We start from the raw sequence: 20,627 nt of genomic DNA on the forward strand, positions 1-20,627 counted from the left end.
TGAGTGGTAATCACTCAATGGATGTCTGTCAAATGCTGCCTTATTGCTAGACTGACATATCTGGATGCTCTCATCTTCAAATATGGGGTCACAATAACTACAAAATACAGTATTCCTCAGACAATAGCCTATCACGTTACCTCCGAACTCCGTAACTACTAGACCTTTGATTTTTCTCTGGCTTTAACAAACTGATCGGCTAATCCTGGGATCCTATAAAGAAATCACTCCTTCCTCCAGAACCAGTTCCAGTCACACACTCGACTCCTCATGAAAAACCTTGCAAAAATAGAATGTCCTGAAAAAAAATGTTTGTCAGTGGGAAAGAGAGAAAAGAGAAATAGAACAAAATAGCTCTTGTCCATAGCAAATCAATTACAACGACTGGTCTTTCTGTAATACTTTAGTACGCTCAGGTAGTGTTCAACAGTGCCACCTCTCAGTCTTCACGGAACAGACTCTCTGGTGATACTTTTGCGATTTCACTCCATTTACGAGTTCCTTCCAGACTACTGACTTTCCTGCAATGGGAATCGTGGACCCAAGTCTCTCTCTCGGCTACTTTCACTGGGATAGTGCTGTCAACAAAACCTGGTACGGTCCTTCCCACCTCTCTATTAGGCAACCTGAGCATAAGACCAATCACATAGTCTCTTGGTTCACAATCAAGACAGTTAGTATTTGGAATACCAGGAATCAACAGTTTCAAGTTCTTTTGTCAAGTTCTCAAATGCTGGCTCATCTCGATAAGGTACTGTACTGTCACCTCATTGGTGTATTTCTGATCATTGTGCGGATCAATCATGACATGAGGTTGTCTTCCCCCCAAAAAAAAGACACAAAAACCAAAAACAAAAACAAAAATTTCGAAGAGGGTGATTCGTTAAGTGAAGATTTGGGAGTGGTTCCGATGCTACATAATACTAGTGGCAGTGTCTATGACCACAATAGTCCAGTATCACTTTGCTCCTACTTCTAGGGGTACCATATCTACACACAAATATCTGCGCAATTTTCTTTGCGGTAAACACAGCAGCATCCGTGGCGGCAGGAAATGCCTCTACCCAGTTTGAGAAAACATCAGTGCACACCAATACATAACAATAATTCCTAAAGGGTGTTAACTGTACGAAGTCGATTTGTATTACCTGAAAAGGTCTGTCTGCAGGAGGGATATGGGATGGCTCTGTTGGTATTTCCTTACCAATATTCTTCCACAAGCAAGTAAGACATGTCACTGCTTTCTTACCTGCATGAGAAGAGAACCCTGGTGCACTCCAGTAGGCACTTACCAGCTTGCACATACCTTCTTTACCTAGATGAGTCAGACCATGTGCCGCCTCAGCTAGGCTTGGTAGATATGCTCTGGGGGCCACTGGCTTACCGTGTCCATCTGTCCAAAGTCCTGAGGGCTCCTGACCATATCCCTTCGCCTTCCAGACCTCCTTTTCCTGTAGGGAACACAAATTTGTATCTTAATTTAACTGTTGTGTGTTTGCAATGTAAAGTACCATGAGCATAACTCAAAAAAAAAAACATCTCTAGAGGAGAGAAAGGAGAAAATGAAAAAGAAAATGTCAGGTTTGCCATTAACCAACAGGCATATCAGTGTCTGTACAAAATTTCCCTTCACCAGTATTCTCATCCTCCCTCCACCCTTTGTGCATGACAAGGCACACTGCAGTAATACTGGTGAGATATACTGGGTTCAGGCAGAACTCTGAAGGACCAATTAGGCATGTAGTGTTTGAACTGTAATCGGGTCCATGTATTGTACCACCCTGTGTGAACGCAAAAGATGAAGAGGAAACTGTGGAGAAACAGAATAGAGGTTGGTGACAGATAAGTTTGTAGAGGTGGAGAGGATTTTAATAAAATGACAACTGGATTGGGTCCTAAGGGGAATTGACTCTCAACTATCTTGTTTATCCCCCTTAGACCCTGCACTAGCCTGTAACTCCTTCCCCCCACTCTTATTTTTCACAGGGAAGATGGGACTATTGGCTGTGCTGGACGTCCTGACTAGGATGCCCTGCTGTAGCAGCCGTTCTATGACGGGGTATACTCCTAATTCCACCTCTGGCTTCAGAGGGTACTGAGGGATTTTTGGAGCTATCCTGCTACCTTTTATTTGTACTACTACTGGGGCTACATTCGCCATCAATCCAGTGTCCTGTCCATCTTAAGTTCATAGGGAACCCGGTATCTGTGAGATAATTTTCTCTACCTGTGATGGACATGAATCTAGAACAGTGTAATGCAACATTAGTCTTTGAGGGTATCGAACATACCTTGTACTTCCTGAGCGGGAGTACAATATATATATTTCACATTTAACAAAATCTCTGTCGATTAAGTTAGCCAGGGGCCAATGCTGTTAGAAAAAATAAGGAAAGGAAAGGGTTTAGCATTGTGGTGGCCCAATCGTAACTTCAGCAGGTTTTTTTATCAAAGGGTAATGTTGCACTTCTTTCGTTCCTCCCATTTGCAGAATTAGTGTTTTCCAGTGAAATTATCCAGACGGAGAATTTTCTATTACTGCAAAAGACAAAAAAAATGTTTTAACAAGCTTCTAGGTCATGCAAAGTATTCATTCAATCCTTCTCATCCCGTATAAAGGGTCTGTACATGGTCCAACAAACATTTCCGAGCTCATCTTGACTAGGGGCATTACTAGGAATGAATACTTCTTATATGGTAACTAAAAGAAATACCCGGGGGTTACCCTGTCTCTGTCCGCTTTCCTACTGGCAAATACTAATGTGCGGACAGGTTTTTTTTTTCCATTTCTGACGTTACTTTCTTGATTTTTATTTTATTTTTGTGTTTTACTATATATGCACACGAATGACACCATACTTACCAGTTCCACTGGTCTCAGCCACTTCCCCCGCAGGCTACTGCTCTTCTTTTACCGGTTGGATACTCCTCTGAGTGCATGAGAAATGGCTGAAACTAGTCAGGTCGCCTTCTCCTCCTAGATAAAACTTCGACATTCATTAGTACATATATAGGTTACATTCATATTTTTCATATTTTTATTATTTTCTATAGTTTGTATGCTGGCCGTAATTGCTTCCACATCTACATATGGCGGTGTACTTGCTTTCTCTTTTTCTTCCTACTTGTTTATTGTTGCTACAAGTTCAAACAGTTCTTATATTTCCGTTCTTGTCTTATATGACTTTGGTTAGAGATACCACCTGCAATACTTTAGGCTCAAACTCACCAACCCCAGAGAATGATACCCTATCTTCAGCAGTCATACATACCCATTCATTGCAAAAAGCCTCCATGTGTGAACCATATTTCAAACACATAATAAACCTCGCTGACCCTTTCGGCCGCAATTTTGACCCTCTCGGTCGCAATTCTTCAGCCTGAACCCTAGCTACCAAACGCCCACTGCTTGTGCAATTGGATCCCATCACAGACTTTTTGCCTATAAATGAAATCCCCAAATGCACAACACAATAGATGGTGAAAGACACCTAACGCTTTCACTCGCTCCTTCTCCGCTGATGTACCACGACTCACTCCAATAGTGACCACCGCGTACCCAGTGAGGCCCTAACTGGCTTCTATTCACTGGAAGTTTTTGGAGTAACTTACCTTTTCCAGTGAATATCCACCGTTGAAGATTTTCCTGAGAGAGACCAGCGAAAACTTCCCTTTATGCAATACACAAATCACGCTTGCATATGCTCTACACGGCGCTAATGATACCTTTGTTTACGCAAAAGCTTGCAAAGAGGGTAAAAAGTTGTGTCACGTATCGCACCCACAAACTTGCGGTCCAATCGCACAGCGTATAGGTACTTGTTACCTGTCCGCCCTACAATCACTGGAGTCGAATATACAAGCTGCGCTCCTCAGCCGGAGTGTAACACAAAACCTTTAAACTTCAATTCACAATTTCTATACTTCTCAATGAACAATTCTATATCACGCTCCTCTGCAAATCACCTCACGATTTGCGTATTATCTCTATCTGTATTAACGTAAGTCAGCCGCCTCACGCCACCAAGCCTCCACTTACTTCGTGTACCACGGGACCCGATTTCCGGGGTTCAAATCCACTCACTCCGCTTTCACTCACTCAAAATACACCTTGTTTTTCTTTTCTGTACAGAAAATTCCACTCCCTTAGGTTGGTTACTTTACCCCAGAGGCAGTACCGTCTAAACAAAGTCTCACACTAATCTGCTTTTGAAATCGGATAGTTATGTGCTATTGTATTAAATGTATACTATCCCGCCTTTAATTGAACAACTATTGTGTGATTTGTACTTTGCGCCCGCAATCCTACGCAACCTTGAGTAAACACGTGACCGAGCGTGCCTTTTACGCCACGTGTGCGACCCTGTACTCTGTCCGTACCACGTGTACAAAAGTGCGTCCACAATTCAACAAACCACACAGTCTCTATAAATATGAGCAATAAAAGCTACTATCGCTCATAAACACAACACCCAGTTTTTCTGTATAAACCTTTAATGACTAGGCCAGAACTGCGTTTCATGTCTTTTACGATTACACCCTTAATACATTTATTTCAAATTTATCTATATAGCAAACAAATGTATCCGATTTCACACAGATCTATAATGACTAATAATCTATAATTTAAATGCTATGATTCAGACTGGATAGCTATCTTGCAGAACATACACTGATAAAAATATACACACAATTCTAATAATAATAATAATAACATTATTTATATATATATATATATATATATATATATATATATATATAGAACAAACAGGAACAGCCCGGCACTCCACTCAGAATAACAGCAACAGCTGAGGTGCCTTCCCAGTTAGAGATACAATATCCCAAGTAGATAGCAATGGCAATATGGGCGGCACTCATGCAGACTCCACAGCGTGAGTAAGATGATTTACTTTATTACGGCCAACATGTTTCGGGGACCTAACCCTGTCCTCAGGGCCAGACAAGCCACATACAACAAAGACATTACTTATATAGAGAACAAAACAAGACATTAATGCAGATCATACTCACCTGCTTCGCGGCGCAGCTGCCGGCCAAACCGTCCGGCCACACTTCCGCGTCGCCATCCAGTGACGTCACGGCGCGCCGCGTCGCAGGCGGGTATCCATAGCGACCAGACAAAGCCACTGCTCGGTCACCTACGGAAGCACAATAAAGGCAAAAAACAGTGTTAAGACAAACATACAATGATAAAAAAAATGTAAAAGACTTTGGTGTACATACAACTAGTAATAAACTGCAGCAACAGCAATATAAATCTTTGTATGTATAACCACTAAATTCTGATTATACACCGGCGGTATATGAAAATGAGCAAGGGGAATATAAGGTGATGTACTCAAAGGGATATATAACCGGGCCTATGTATTATATTAAAGGAAACACTGCAATCCCATGTGGTGTAACTTCTCATGTGCCCCTGTGGTCTTGCATATGTTGGCAAGACCATTAGGCAGTTCCGTGAGAGAATGGCTCTCCATAGGAGTGCCATAAAGAAGGCCTTTGAAAAGAAAGAAAGTGATCAACCCTTTGCGCGGCACTGTATGTTAACGGGTCATAGGGTAGCTAGCATTAGAGCCATCCTTATAGATCATGTTCCCTGCACATTAAGGGGTGGAAATAGGGATAGGGCATTATTACAAAAGGAATCCAGATGGATATATAAACTGGGAACTCTGTCACCCGGGGGGCTTAATGAGAACCTGGGATTGCAGTGTTTCCTTTAATATAATACATAGGCCCGGCTATATATCCCTTTGAGTACATCACCTTATATTCCCCTTGCTCATTTTCATATACCGCAGGTGTATAATCAGAATTTAGTGGTTATATATACAAAGATTTATATTGCTGTTGCTGCAGTTTATTACTAGTTGTATGTACACCAAAGTCTTTCAACATTTTTTTATCATTGTATGTTTGTCTTAACACTGTTTTTTGCCTTTATTGTGCTTCCGTAGGTGACCGGGCAGTGGCTTTATCTGGTCGCTATGGATACCCGCCTGCGACGCGGCGCGCCGTGACGTCACTGGATGGCGACGCGGAAGTGTGGCCGGACGGTTTGGCGGGCGGCTGCGCCGCGAAGCAGGTGAGTATGATCTGCATTAATGTCTTGTTTTGTTCTCTATATAAGTAATGTCTTTGTTGTATGTGGCTTGTCTGGCCCTGAGGACGGGGTTAGGTCCCCGAAACATGTTGGCCGTAATAAAGTAAATCATCTTACTCACGCTGTGGAGTCTGCATGAGTGCCGCACATATTACCATTGCTATATATATATATATATATATATATATATACCATTTACTGCCCTCCTATGAGACACCTCACCTCTTCACTGCCTCTAATTTGCATATCAAAGATATTTGCTTTTTACTACTAAAAAACAAAAAGTAGTTACACAGGTTAATTTGCATTTCAATGCCTATCCTAGTAAACAGACTCCACAAATCTTGGAAAAAAAGAAAGAAAAAACAAACAAAACTCTTTTTTTTTATCTGTGTGTAATTCTCTATAAATCAAGTATTCACTTGATTTATAGAGAATTACTGCTGCAGATGGATGAATGGATGGTTTAGACAGCTTTCCTTGAACATTATTGAATATCTCCTGATGATGGTCTGCAATGACCGAAAACGTTTGAGATACCCTGTATACTGGAAGGTACATTTGATACCACATAGGCTGTGAGGCACAGCTGAATTATGCTGTCAATACAAATAAATCTGGTGCATATTTGAATATTGAGACTGGTGAGTGCTCCAATTTTTTCTATATACAACTGGATGTTCGTGAGAACTTCTTTGGATGACACCCCAGCGGATGGACTATGATCAAAACGTGAGTGCGACCCATATACCTATATATATATATATATATATACCATTTACTGCCCTCCTATGAGACACCTCACCTCTTCACTGCCTCTAATTTGCATATCAAAGATATTTGCTTTTTACTACTAAAAAACAAAAAGTAGTTACACAGGTTAATTTGCATTTCAATGCCTATCCTAGTAAACAGACTCCACAAATCTTGGAAAAAAAGAAAGAAAAAACAAACAAAACTCTTTTTTTTTATCTGTGTGTAATTCTCTATAAATCAAGTATTCACTTATCTCACCATTTACTCTCACTAGGCCCAATTGAAACTATTTGTAATTGACTATGGCATGGGTTAAATAAATTCATTGGTAACTCATAAATGGTGCTGGATTTGTAGATATGTGGAAACTTTGTGACAAAGGAAACTGATTGTTCTGAGCAAACTGAAAATCAGCTATTTAGAAAGTGACCTTCCTAAAATGGCCACTGCTCCTCCCCCTTCCACATCCATGAGGTTTACACAAGATGGTGGACATGCCATGTAGCTAGGCCAAAATGGAGGACAGACCATGCGGCTCCTTTGTCACAAAGAAATCACACTCTATACAGGCACCAAAGTTACTTTAGGCCTGAGTTTTAAAAATTATACACATTTTCTCAGCATGCTAACACAGCTATGTTATGGCTATGCAGCAACTTTTAAAAGTATTTTAAATCTACTTAACAGATAAACAATCCAATCTGAATCAAACACAATATGACTTATTTGAACTTTGATTTGCAACAATAAAAATACGCTGTAGCATCTTAAATATTATGAGAAACACATTGTCCCTTGAATTTCATATCAGCGCCTTGCTAATAACACAACAAAACACGTGGATGTGATTCGTCAGCATGTCGCGATGCGTCCATCGTTAGCCAGTCGACCACAGCCACGCTTGTAATGTACAGTGCATCATTAAGAACGTGATATCCCGGACGAGCACCCATCTGTAAATGTCAAATTGTTTTCTAACAAATATTTAAAATGCCCGCTCTAATATATACTGTGGACGCCTGCGTATCTTATTACCATGTGCTATGAATGTGCACTATACATCGCAAAACACTGCATCCCATAAGAGAAAACAATACACCCACACATTATCTGAGTTCCAAAGCTCATTGATGTATATGTTTGTTATTAAAAGGATATGTATTCAATATATCACAAAGTACAGTATATATATATATATATATATATATATAGTTACATGGTTACAATTTACACAGTAAGCAGTTAATACAAACTAATTCAAATACATACATGGCCAAAGATACAATTACCATATTTTGCTCAAATAAAGCCTTCATTCCATCTCTCTCTCTCTCTCTCTCTCTCTCTCTCTCTCTTTCTCTCTGTAAAATCATGCAGCCACTGGACAGTCAACATCTCCACCATCATCTGGGACAAAAGAACAGCCAGCTCTTGTGTAGGTAATCAGCTATATACTATGTAGTTTGGGGGAGTGCATAGACTAGTCTAGGGGAGGGAACTTTCTCATTCATTATGAGTCACTGGTCAGTTCATATGCAAGCAAGGTCCAGCCTTGATGGTGTAATTACAGGAGATAGCCACTGGTCAGGCATGCTGTCTTCCAGGAAATCCATTGTTCTAATAAGAGTGACTTTAGCTTTCATACATTTAATCATATCTACTAATGGCAATGTGCTACAACTTAATAACAGGCATCAAATGAATCTACACATTAATCTGGTTACTGTGACACCAAACACGACATGTCCATCTTGCTCCGCTCCAATAATACACATACATGACGTTACTCCATTATATAATTTAAAACTTTATGATGTCTGGCGCTTGATATGTTCAATTTATGTGCTGTATGAAATATGTGTTGAATATATCTTTGTGGCATGTCTGTGTAAATGCGTATGTTACTATATTTGCTGTACTCGCTGCGCGTATTTGCAAGCTTAGCGACTCATAATGTGTGGAGTCTGTATGGTCTCTCTATGTAATATTTTTGACTTTGACACTCCACTCCTCAAATGCTAACTTAATCGACAATAGTTCTTGCTCTCCAATAGCGTAATTCTGTTCAGCGGGAGAAAATCTTCGTGAAAAGAACGCACAGGGATGGACTTTCTTGTCCTCAAAGAGCTGAGACAATACTGCTCCTACTCCTACGGTGGAGGCATCAACCTCAATCTGGAATGGTCGATTGAGATCGGGTTGACGCAGGACAGGGGCGGTCATGAAGGCTTCCTTTAGAGAAGAAAAGGCATCTAGAGCCTCCGGGGACCACTTGGCAGGATCTGCTCCTTTTCTGGTTAATGCGGTGAAGGGATCTATGACAGATGAGTAATTTTTAACAAATCTCCGGTAGAAGTTGGCGAATCCCAGAAAATGCTGAACCCCTTAAGGGTAGCAGGAAGCGATCAATCCTGGATCGCCTGGACTTTAGCGGGATCCATCTGTAACTTCTGCCCCGAGAGGATGTAACCAAGAAATGGAATTGAGGATACTTCGAAGGTACATTTCTCTAGTTTGCAGAATAACTGATTCCTTCTTAACCAGGTTAAAACTTCTTTGACCTGTTCACGATGGGTCTTCAGATCCCTGGAAAAGATGAGGATGTCATCCAAATACACCACCACGCAAACATAAAGGAGATCTCTGAAAATTTTGTTGACGAATTCCTGAAAGACAGCTGGGGCATTACACAGGCCGAAGGGCATTACCAGGTATTCGTAATGCCCATCTCGAGTATTAAATGCTGTCTTCCACTCGTCTCTCTCCTGGACGGATGCGTATTAGATTGTAGGCCCCTCACAAGTCCAACTTGGAAAAAACCGTAGCCCCCTTAACTAATTCAAATAGTTCCGGAATCAGGGGCAACGAATACCGGTACTTAATAGTTATCTCGTTGAGACCTCTCTAGTCAATGCAGGGCCGCAACCCCCCATCCTTCTTCTTGACAAAGAAAAATCCTGCCCCAGCCGGAGAGGTGGAGGCCCGGATGAAGCCTTTATCCAAATTCTCTCGGATATACTCCGACATTGCTTGTGTCTCAGGGAGCGAGAGAGGGTAAGTTCGACCCCAGGGAGGAGTTTTGCCTGGTACCAGATCAATGGGACAGTCCCAAGTTCGATGTGGAGGCAATGTGTCTGCTCCGTGTTTGCTGAAGACATCTTGGTAGGCCTGGTATTCCGCAGGAAGACTAGAGGAGCTGGAAGAACAGAGGAATCTTACTGTGAGCAGACAATTCCGAAAGCAGTTTCTTCCCCAAGAGAGAACATCCATAGTTTGCCAGTCTATGTGGGGATTGTGTTTAGTCAGCCACGGGAAACCTAGAATCAGTTCGTGAGAGGCTTTAGGAATTACAAGGAAAGAGATGTTTTCTGAATGAAGAACTCCGACCTTCATCTTGAGAGGAATAGTACGAAAAGATATAATTCCCTCGGGAATATAACTTCCATCCACCGCAGTAATAGAAATAGTACGATCCAAACTGACCGTTTGAATTCCGGATCGTTTAACCAGAGCTGAGGTAATGAAATTCTCGGCGGCTCCGGAATCAAGTAGTACAGGGATGAGAAGAGTGGAAGAAGTGAGCTCCAGATGGGTTAACAAAACAGACTCTTTCTTGGCAGGTAATTCTGAGGATTCTCCTAACTTAACCTCTACAGCATAAGTTAGGAGCAGGCGTTTCATGGACGCTGACTACAGGATCTAACAAAATGATCGGACGCCTCGCAATACATGCATAAGTTCCCTTGTCGCCACCTCTGGTGTTCTTCGTTGGAGAGACGGGAACGATTGATCTGCATGGGTTCTTTGGTAGTCGGGGATGGCTGTCTCGGGGATGGGACATCTCGGGGCTTGGGTCGATCTGACCGTGATCTCTCCAGACAACGTTCTCTGTACCTCAGGTCAAATTTATTACACAAGGAGATTAGCTTGTCTAGTTTGTCTGGTACATCCTGCGTGGCTAGATCGTCCTTGATCTTCTTGGAGAGGCCATTCCAGAAAGCCGCAATAAGGGCCTCTTCATTCCAGTTTAATTCTGAGGAGAGAGTCTGGAACTGGATTACGTACTGGCTAACCGTACGTGCGCCCTGACATAGGCACATGATCTCCAAAGAAGCGGCAAAGGTCCTGCCCGGTTTGTCGAAGATTCTTCGAAAAGTGGCCACGAAGTCTGAATAATTAGAAAGGATGGGATCCGCTCTCTCCCATAAAGGTGAAGCCCATTCCAACGCTTGCCCAAAGAGCAGAGAAATTATGTAGGCTATTTTGGTTTGTGCTGAAGGGAAATTGGCCGACTGGAGTTAAGAAACCCGCGACATAGTTTTGGATTTCAATCGAACTTACTGGGTGATGGCAAATGCAAGCGTGGAAGTGGAATTGGCGCAGGAGGAGGTGGAGCCGGAGGCGCTAATGAAGGAGCGGCCGTAACAACTTGAGGGGCCGATATGGCAACACAGAGGGAATCGAGGCGGTCAGACATATTTTGCATAAACTGCACAATTTGAGATTGTGTGACTTTCTGCTTACTCAAATGGGACCAAATATCCACGGTAGAATCACCTTCTAAGGCCTGATCACCCGTCTGATCCATGGGGCCAGTGCTTTCTGTCACGCTCGGCTGGTTTTGAGGATGCGGCAGCTGAGACTTGCCCAAGGAAGTAGTTGTCTGCGGATGAAGAAGACGTGGGGGCTGGATATAGTTCCTTCTCATGGGACAGGGATCAATAGAGAACGTAGTCGGAGCAATGAGTCAGTGGGTAGTAGTTCTTGAGAACGTGACTGAGGGAAAAGAACTGTAGTTCGTGAACGTTGATTTGATGACGAGGTTTGAAGACAAAGAACCGCGGATTGTGGCTTGAAAAGACGAGGCTGTGGATAAGGAACTGCGGACTGTGAATCGTGGTTAAAAGACGTGGCTGGAGAAAAGAACTGCGGACTGTGGCTTGGAAGATGAGGCTGTAGATAATTAACTGCGGACTGTTGATGGTGGTTTAAAGACGTAACTGGAGACAAAGAACTGTGGACTGTGGCTTGGAAGATGAGACTGTAGATAATGAACTGTGGACTGTGGATGGTGGTTTAAAGACGTAGCTGGAGACAAAGAACTGCGGACTGTGGCTTGGAAGATGAGACTGTAGATAATGAACTGCGGACTGTGGCTTGAAAGATGAGGCAGAAAGCCCGGGACCGTCTGTGCCCTATGGCTCTTACTGGACCGGGGATTCCAGAAGCGATTCCACAGGCAGCAGTAGGTTAGGGACGGCAGGGCTGCAGCAGAAACTGAGACACGGCTAAGCGGAGTTAGGAGGAACCAGAACACGGCAAGAATCCTGGGAGCACAGGGCTAAAGCACCTACAACAGGGTTGTAACTTGAAGCGCTGGCCTCCCTGTCATAAACCAGCCCCCTTTTATAAGGAGAACTCTCCCTGGATTGGCTGGAAGAAACAGGAAGCCAAAACTATGCCTCAAACTTGGTCTCCAACATGGCGGCGCCCAGAAATGCAGACCTTTCTGCATAGCCACACAGGTCACTGCCCCTGGTCTCCTAGCAACCGTCCCGGCAAGAGAGACCCGCAGCAGCGGCGTTCCGCCGCCACGAGCGAACCCCCTCTCCACCGCTACTGCCGCCCACAGACCCGGCTCGGCAGCCCTCCTCCGCCGCTGGCCACAAGCTGCCTGTGAAGCAAGCCCCGCGGACCCAGCGTGCCGGTAAGACCCCAGACGCTGACAGAGCTTACAATCTATAGTCCCTAACACATGTACATGTAGACACATTCACGCTAGGATTAATTTTGTTGGGGGTCAATTAACTTACCAGTATATTTTTGGATTGTGGAGGAAAACCGGAGTACTTGGAAGAAAGACATGCAAGTATGGAGAGAATATACGAACTCCACACAGTTTAGGCCATCGTGAGAATTGAACCCATGACCTACTGTATGTGCTGTTAGGCAGTAATGCTAACCATTACACTGTCCGTGTTGTCCTTAAAATCATACTTTAGGCAGTGCGCACAGGCAGGTGCAGGCCAGTGGCACCTGGCAGCTATCTAGTCGCTGACAGCCTGCCGGGACTATTCAGCCAGTACTCAGCACTCAGACATTTTCAGTGGATATAAGAAATGTCCTCCAATCTACATGATCTGTCGGTGAGCCCTCTGATACCCGCCGGGCCCTACGGCTGCTTTGGTTGACTAGTGGTAAATCAGTTGCTACATGGTGGCTAGTTTACTAACTTAATCGTCAGATCTCGTATAATGGGAGTCACACTAAAAGCACCGATACTGTATACAGTCAAGACGGTCACTGACTGGGGGGGTGCAATAATGGATATTAGGGATATAAGGGATGTGGGGACCTGCTAATAGGGAATGGGTGATGTGCTACAATCAGTAGGGGGGGGGGGGGGCACAGGTTTATAATATAGGCACCATTACATTAGTTGTGACTGCATTATATATGAGTGCCTCTCCCCCCTTATTGATTGTAGCAGCCTAGTAGGACCCCTATCCCTTTTAATACCCATTATAAAAACCCCTCAGTCAATGTGATTGTATTGATTATATCTCAGTGCCCCACTGATTGTAGCAGGCATCTCCCATACACAGAAGTATTTTTATAGAGTATTATAGCATATTGATATATCGGAGGCAATTACGAGACCGCTTGTTGGGATCCCGGCGGTCACAATGCTGACGCCAGAATCCTGAAAGGTTGTGAAATGTCGCAGCCGGAATACTGGCGCCACAGGCTATTCTCCCTCTGTTGGTGTCCACGACACCCATAGAGGTAGAATATAACCTGTAGCGAGCGCAGCGAGCCACCATGCCCGCAGCATGGCGAGCAGAGCGAGCCCGCAAAGGGCTTTCTAGCGCTCGCCCCACTGTCGGCATACTGGCGGCCGGGATGCCGCTGTCGTTGTCTTGACAGCCGGCATCATGGCCACTGGTAAATAGTATACTGTATATTCCGATATATCACCAGTCAGTGTGTGCCTCCTCCCCAGCCATGACTGTAGCAGGTGAATGTTAGACACTGTGCTTAAAACAACACTGTCCATCCCCCCCTCCCCATCACCAACTCCCACCTGATTGGAATTTGTAGGTGGATGTTATATAAAATTTTAACAATACGGTAATAAAGTAATGTCACAATCCTGATTAAAATCATAACATTTGGTGACTTACCCCTGCCATCTGTCCTATATTTTGCTTGTTTTCTGCTCACTGGGAATACAGCTCTCCTGTACCATGAATTGCCTGAATGCTGAGTTCTCTGCCTGGGAACTGAGACTTGCTAACGAGTTGCATCTGTGCTGGTTAACCACCTGTGTGAATACTCAATTCAGCAAGTATCTCCATGCTGTGCCTATACAGCATTGTCCATGTTATCATTATATTACATGCCTTCCTGACCCCAGTGGTCACCAGATACAGTCTCCGCTGACTCTGCGGCCATTACTACTTCCATGTGGTCCCACAATGCTGGAGTTCCCTCCAAAACCGGCTATGGACGTCGTCATGACAGTCTCCAGTCAGCTGATCTTCCAGGAGCCATTCCAGATTCGCTTCTGCATCATGTGAGCCATTCATCCACTCAGCTGCAAGCACCGGGTATAAGTTCCAGCTCTCAGCACTAACAAGCTGTCAGTGCTTTGGTGTCTCTCAGCCTGAAGTGAACTCCAGAATCTCCTGCTGTAATAGACTCAGTGCAGTTACCATCTATCACACTTCCTGACTCCCTGGATGCTTTAAACTGCCACTACATCCTGGCATCTCCAGATTCACTGGAAGTCCTCCAGTGATCCAGAGGGACTATCCTATATCCCTAGCAGCATTAGAGACTCTACTGGTTCTTGTCAGCTTCCAGTTCACCACAAGGTAGTGCGCCATAGTATCCGGAAAACCTGACACTGCTGTCTACAACATTGCAGTATCCATTATGCAGAACCACCGCATCTCAGCTACTAGGAAACCAGCAGTGCCGACACTGCACTGCACAGCATACGGAATCCCCACTGCGCTACTTCAACTGTCCAGCATCTGGAAACCCGTGTCGCTGACATCCTCAAATTTGTCTACAAGCATTGCTGACTTCCTCGGCTTCGTGTACAAGTATAGCTGACATTCTCAGCTTCGTCTGCAAGTGTTGCCAACCTCCTCAGCCTTATCTACAGGTATTGCTGATGCCCGCAGCTTCCTCTTCAGTCATTGCTGATGTCCTCAGCTTCATCTACAGTTATTTCTGATGCCCTCAGCTTCCTCTACAGTCATTGCTGATGTCCTCAGCTTTATCTACAGTTATTGCTGATGCCCTTAGCTTCCTCTACAGTCATCGCTGCTGTCCTCAGCTACGTCTACAGTTACTGCTGATGCTCTCAGCTTCATCTACAGTCATTGCTGTTGTCCTCAGCCTCATCAACAGCTATCACACTGGTTCCAGCCAGTGATCTGTGACTTTCCTGCATTGTTGATACTCCCGGCACTCTGTCAACTCACCAGTTCTCACGTGACTCTCCATTAGGTGATAACCCAGCTACCCATTACACTGGTGGCTTCCACCACCAGTGTTCCAGTACCCATAGCTGGTCACCTTTCCTCATGGAGGATACTGCCTGACTGCCACGTCTGGATGAGCGAATCATTCATTAAGCCAGCCCAAGTATGTCCACTGTGCTCAAGACTGAACCCAGTGTCCAGTACTAGTCCAGGTTCACAAACAAACTCAGCCGTTACAAGTACACTGGGAGAAAGGGCAGTCTTTTCGTATGGGCTCAATGGGCAGTTGTCCAAAGGGCCCCAGGAGTATAATGACCCTAGGCTGATAGCTGAGGGACCCCTTTTTCCAGGGGTACCAGATTTTTGAAAATTGGCAATGGGAAACCAGAGATATCCAACTTCTATGCAGTGGTCCCCATCCGAGCCTGTTAATTGCTCTTCCCAGCAAGCTGTCTTGGGTTCTGAATGACTTAGATATTTTCTGAGGGTATACTCCAAAAGCTGGGACTCTCTCCTTTCTGTGGACCCTGGTAGCTTGTCTATACTATGCCCGGAACCAGACATATCAGCCATCCAGCAGCTGGTCCCTGCTCCAGCTCTACACGCCTGGTAAGCAGTTTTATATTTTGTAGGTGGATTGCTGTGGCTCCTGAACTCTGATCCCCAAGTCCCCATTATCTCCTGAAAGGTGGGACTCTCTAGTTTTTATTCCACTGAAAGAAATCTATTTCCAGGAATTGGAGATATCTGAGGTCAAGAAAGCTGCCCTCCCACCAGAAAATTATGAATATTAAGCCCATTCCACTATACACCACTCCCTTGCGTATGAAACACCCCCTACCACCATGGAAGTCATGTACCGGGGGTCCTTCATTCAGCCCAATGCCCCCTCTACAGTTTAGTGTTCTCCCTCCCGCCCCATCTCCCACCATCTGTGCAGTAAAGGTGTAATTAGCAGAAATTACTGCTCCAGGTCCTACATGCTGAGCGGAAGATAAAACACCCCCTAACACCCATGGGACATCAAAGCTGCGGCTGATAGCACCCCCACTCCTACCGCTGAGGTCTGGGTAGGGGCTCCAGTGCATTGCTTTGCCCAGGAGCCTACACTGCTGTTAAGACAGCCCTGCTGGAAGACCTCATGTTTTTTTCTGTGCACATCCCGGCTCCATTCTCTAAGCATCTGATGTCTTACACACGTGTGTCATGACTGGTCACACCAACGGTACTGCAGGACTAAAGACATAGGCATGCACTGACAGCCTGCCAGGAGTCTTTAGCCAGCCCAGCTCTCAGACAATTTTGGTGAAGCCCGTTGTTCACTGTTAAAGCCCTTTATACAGGCTTGTTGGCAGGCCCCCTGGGATCAACAGGGCCCTAAGCAGCCACTTTGGTTGCCTCGTGTTAAATCCTCCACTGGTGCCAGGAGATGTGGCTTGACAGCGTTTGTATTAAATACTGTGATTATTTATCTGTGTCTGGATCAGGGCTTGACTGGCCATCTGGCTCTTCTGGCAAATGCTAGAAGGGCTGACCTTCAGATGGGTTAGTCCGGCTGCCTAAAAGGAAATATGGGGGGTGTCACAAGGCCACGCCCAGTAACTCATGACATGCACCCATGAGGCATGATCACCCTCCCAATTAGGCCTGACCATGACTCTTTTCACATGCGCATCTATGGAGTGAGCAAAAAATTCCAGGGTAGTTTGTGCCCCATGTCTGTCGCTGGTCTGGACAGTGATACTAATAAATAATGTTAAATACAATTAAATGCTGATGACAACACAAAAATACTAATTAAGTTTAATTAAATGCAACATACAGTGTCTTAACCTTTAAAAAAAATGGCACACTGCTTTAGTGCTGAGGACTAATTGCAGACATCAAATCATGTGAATAGGCCACAGCAGCCATACTTATAGAAATAGCAGCCAGGGGAGGGATCAGGACACACCCAGCCAACCAGGAGTCGCTGCAGATCATCCTTATTGAAGGTACATATTTTGCACGAGGGAACGAGCAATGGAAAATGATCTTACTGTCATACATACATGCATGCAACCAATCATTTACTGTCCACGTCCAGCTCTGTCAGCCCCTTCCCTATCCTTTTTCACCTCTTTAACTTTAGGGGGCGTACAAACAGTACAGATGGAGCCATGCTAATCTTTGCAGCAAAGATTAGCACGGCTCCATCTGTACTGTACAAGATTTGACTAAAAAAAACTTGTGTTGCCCGCTTGTGCGTCGACCATTGTCATGACGTCCTTTTGATCCTGTCGACCTTTTGTATCTGTCGACCTTAACTTCAGTCGACCTTTTTTCTGTCCGCCTTTTACGCATGTCAACCATTTGGTGTCAACCTATTTTCTATTGACCAAAATTGTGTAGATCTTCTATACCACACATCATTTTGTCCTCTTACCTTTATATTATTTTAAAATAATGAATTAATATTTGTAATTTTAATGTCCAATTATTTAGGCAGGGATGTTCTATAATCTTCCTTAGAAAAAAAAAATTACCCAAATTTACAGTATGTTAGTGTTCCCTATTTACAAGCACCAAACTCCCAAATACTGTACTATATTATTACAAAGTATGGCCCGCATTTATCAAGCCTTGGAGAGTGATATATATTACGGTGATAGAGTACCAACCAATCAGCTCCTAACTTCCATGTCACAGGCTGTGTTTGAAAAAGGACAGCTAGGAGCTGATTGGCTGGTACTTTATCACTGTGCTATTTATCACTCTCCAAGGCTTAATAAATCTGGGACTAAATTAAGGCCCAGATTTATCAAGCCTTGGAGAGTGATAAATAGCACGGTGATAAAGTGCCAACCAATCAGCTCCTAACTGTCATTTTTTTTAAACACAGCCTGTAACATGACAGTTAGGAGCTGATTGGCTGGTACTTTATCATCGTGCTATTTATCACTCTCCAAGGCTTGATAAATGGGGGCCTAGATTACACCATTAACTGTGACCCCATCCCCATCACACTCACTAGAAATAAGATATGTTCCATAAAAACAAATCTATAATGTATTCTTACTTGATGTAAGCTCCAGTACCACTGGAAACTGATAAGGAATATGATTACCAGCAGCAGAAGATACAATTTGTCGAAGGCTAATGGCTTCATAATGACGTTCAACCTGTGAATACTGAATACATAGATAGTTATTCACGTTTATGTAAGAGTTGTAGATTTCTAGAAGTCACATTGGAGGTTATTTGGAAATAAATAAGAGTGTGGGTGGTTACCAGCATAGGACTACAATAAATATGTATTGCATATCAAAACCAGCATATCAAAGGTCATATATGAAAGATACACAAGATTCAGGGTAGGCTGGAGGAATTCAATATCTAGTACTCAGCTAGGGTGTAGGATCAAGAAGATGATCCAAGGAAGAAATCCCTTCGAGGGGCACTCAAAGTATAAAGATAGTTGAAAGAATATTAAAGAATATTAAAACGTAGCACTTATTTTTCTTATCCTTAAAAATGACAAAATATCACAGGCACATAAACATATTAGTGTGCCCGGTGTTAATGATAAATATACATCAATCAAAAGTTTTTGAAAGAATCAAAAATAGTGCTGTGGTAAATAACAAATAATTTTTTCTCCAATGAGAGAACAGCATATAGGGCGGCATTCAAATGTTATTCCCGCCGGCAGCCACTAGATGGCGTTGAACGGAGCTATTAAAATGTAGCCCTGTTCGTGCACGATTGGCTGCCGAAGTCTACATTTCAGCTTGCACCCGCCGGGGGTGGCGAGCTGAAATGTGTGAAAAGTGATCTGTTTGGGGCCCCCAAACGGCACTTTTACCGATCGCAACCATTAGTTTAGTCAGGTTTAGCCACTTTTACGCGGCTAAACCCGACACTAATGGGCACAATCAGCGCGATAGGGGACATCAATTGTATATCGTCCCCTGCGATCTCCCGTCACTTTACACGGGAGATCGGGGGCGATAACAATTGAATTCCCCCCATAGCATCTGGTTAATTATTCTATGTAAGTTAGGTACATTTTGTTTTTCACTGAACCATAAAAAATACATTCTTTACCTATAATCTCCGATATGGTTTTTAATACATCGGTTGGGTGTTTTATTACCATTTGTTTTAGTCTCTTACAGTATATAAATGGTAAGGTTATTGCATGGTACCAGTGTGTCACATTTGTTTGTCCGTCAGTTTGGGGACATTAAATTGTTACTGCATGTGTGAAAGATCACAGCTGATCACAAGAAATGGTCCATACTTATGACAAACATCACATTTAGAACAATGAAGATAAAAAAGGGAACCAGTTTAAATATGGGTGCACCCATCACCTTTCCACAAAACAATGTTGTAGTATTCCTTATCTTAAAATGTATTAAAGTTTATTTAATATATTTAAAATTGAAAAGATAGCAATACCCACTCGATGTGTATACATATTATATATATATATATATATATATATATATATATATATATATATATACACAGCTATACAAATATGTAGCACTCCTGGCGTCTTGAATAACCACTCTTCCACCACAATGAAGGTACAACATTTCAGTGCCCTTTATTGTGGCACTTTCGTCAGGTATCAACAAGTAACAGAAATCACACTTACCTAAATACCCCTCCATACACCCGTGACTACAATCAGCTCCGTTGGCGGGACGAGTTCCCGGCCGGGCGGCGCATGCGGTGTGACGTCATCGTTTGATGCGTCATCATCGTGCTCCCCATCACCATAGCTACAGAGAACACAAATAATACAGATAGCGTAACATGGCATATAGAGACAGTGATCATGTCTAAAGTGAACAGCAGCATCAATGGCTAATAATATCTGCATGCATATCGTCCTACACAGATACTACCTATAACTGAAACAGATTTGGGCCTGTAGTCTTACTTACAGAAATCTCGTAGAAAGATTTACACAAGAACATAAAGCTGAAGAATAAGCATATTCAAATGCAGCTACCTACAGAATGACATGGCTACAGAAAGCAGTTCAAACCCAAATGCTCATTAAGCCCCTTGGGCTGTAAAGTACCTAGCATATGTATCCAGCGTGTTTCCAGTTGCAGTAACCGTAGGCCACGGTTGCCGCCCCGTATGGATTGAGGTACATGATCTATCATGCGGTATCGCACCGACACCAACGGGTGCCTAGCTGCCACAAAATGTCTAGTGACCGGTTGGTCGCTTTGCCCTGCATTGATCGC

At 43.6% G+C, this 20,627-nt stretch overlaps 1 protein-coding gene across 2 annotated transcripts in view; it reads right to left on the bottom strand.

Annotated features, from left to right (window-relative positions):
• LOC134943816 (NXPE family member 2-like) overlaps nt 1–20,627 on the bottom strand; it is a 109,142-nt gene that overhangs the window by 22,976 nt on the left and 65,539 nt on the right. The window contains exons 1-2 of one of the 2 annotated variants that reach the window (XM_063932431.1): nt 18,437–18,521; nt 14,068–14,207 (exon numbers count right to left, since the gene is read on the bottom strand). In XM_063932431.1, coding sequence (XP_063788501.1) covers nt 14,068–14,076 — 9 coding nt within the window. In that variant the 5' untranslated portion in view covers nt 14,077–14,207; nt 18,437–18,521. Of the gene's footprint in view, nt 1–14,067; nt 14,208–18,436; nt 18,549–20,627 lie in introns of those variants that run through there. The other variant, XM_063932430.1, reaches the window with a different exon arrangement.

Source organism: Pseudophryne corroboree, chromosome 7 (genome assembly GCF_028390025.1).
Source record: "Pseudophryne corroboree isolate aPseCor3 chromosome 7, aPseCor3.hap2, whole genome shotgun sequence".
In the NCBI taxonomy this organism is placed as follows: domain Eukaryota; kingdom Metazoa; phylum Chordata; class Amphibia; order Anura; family Myobatrachidae; genus Pseudophryne; species Pseudophryne corroboree.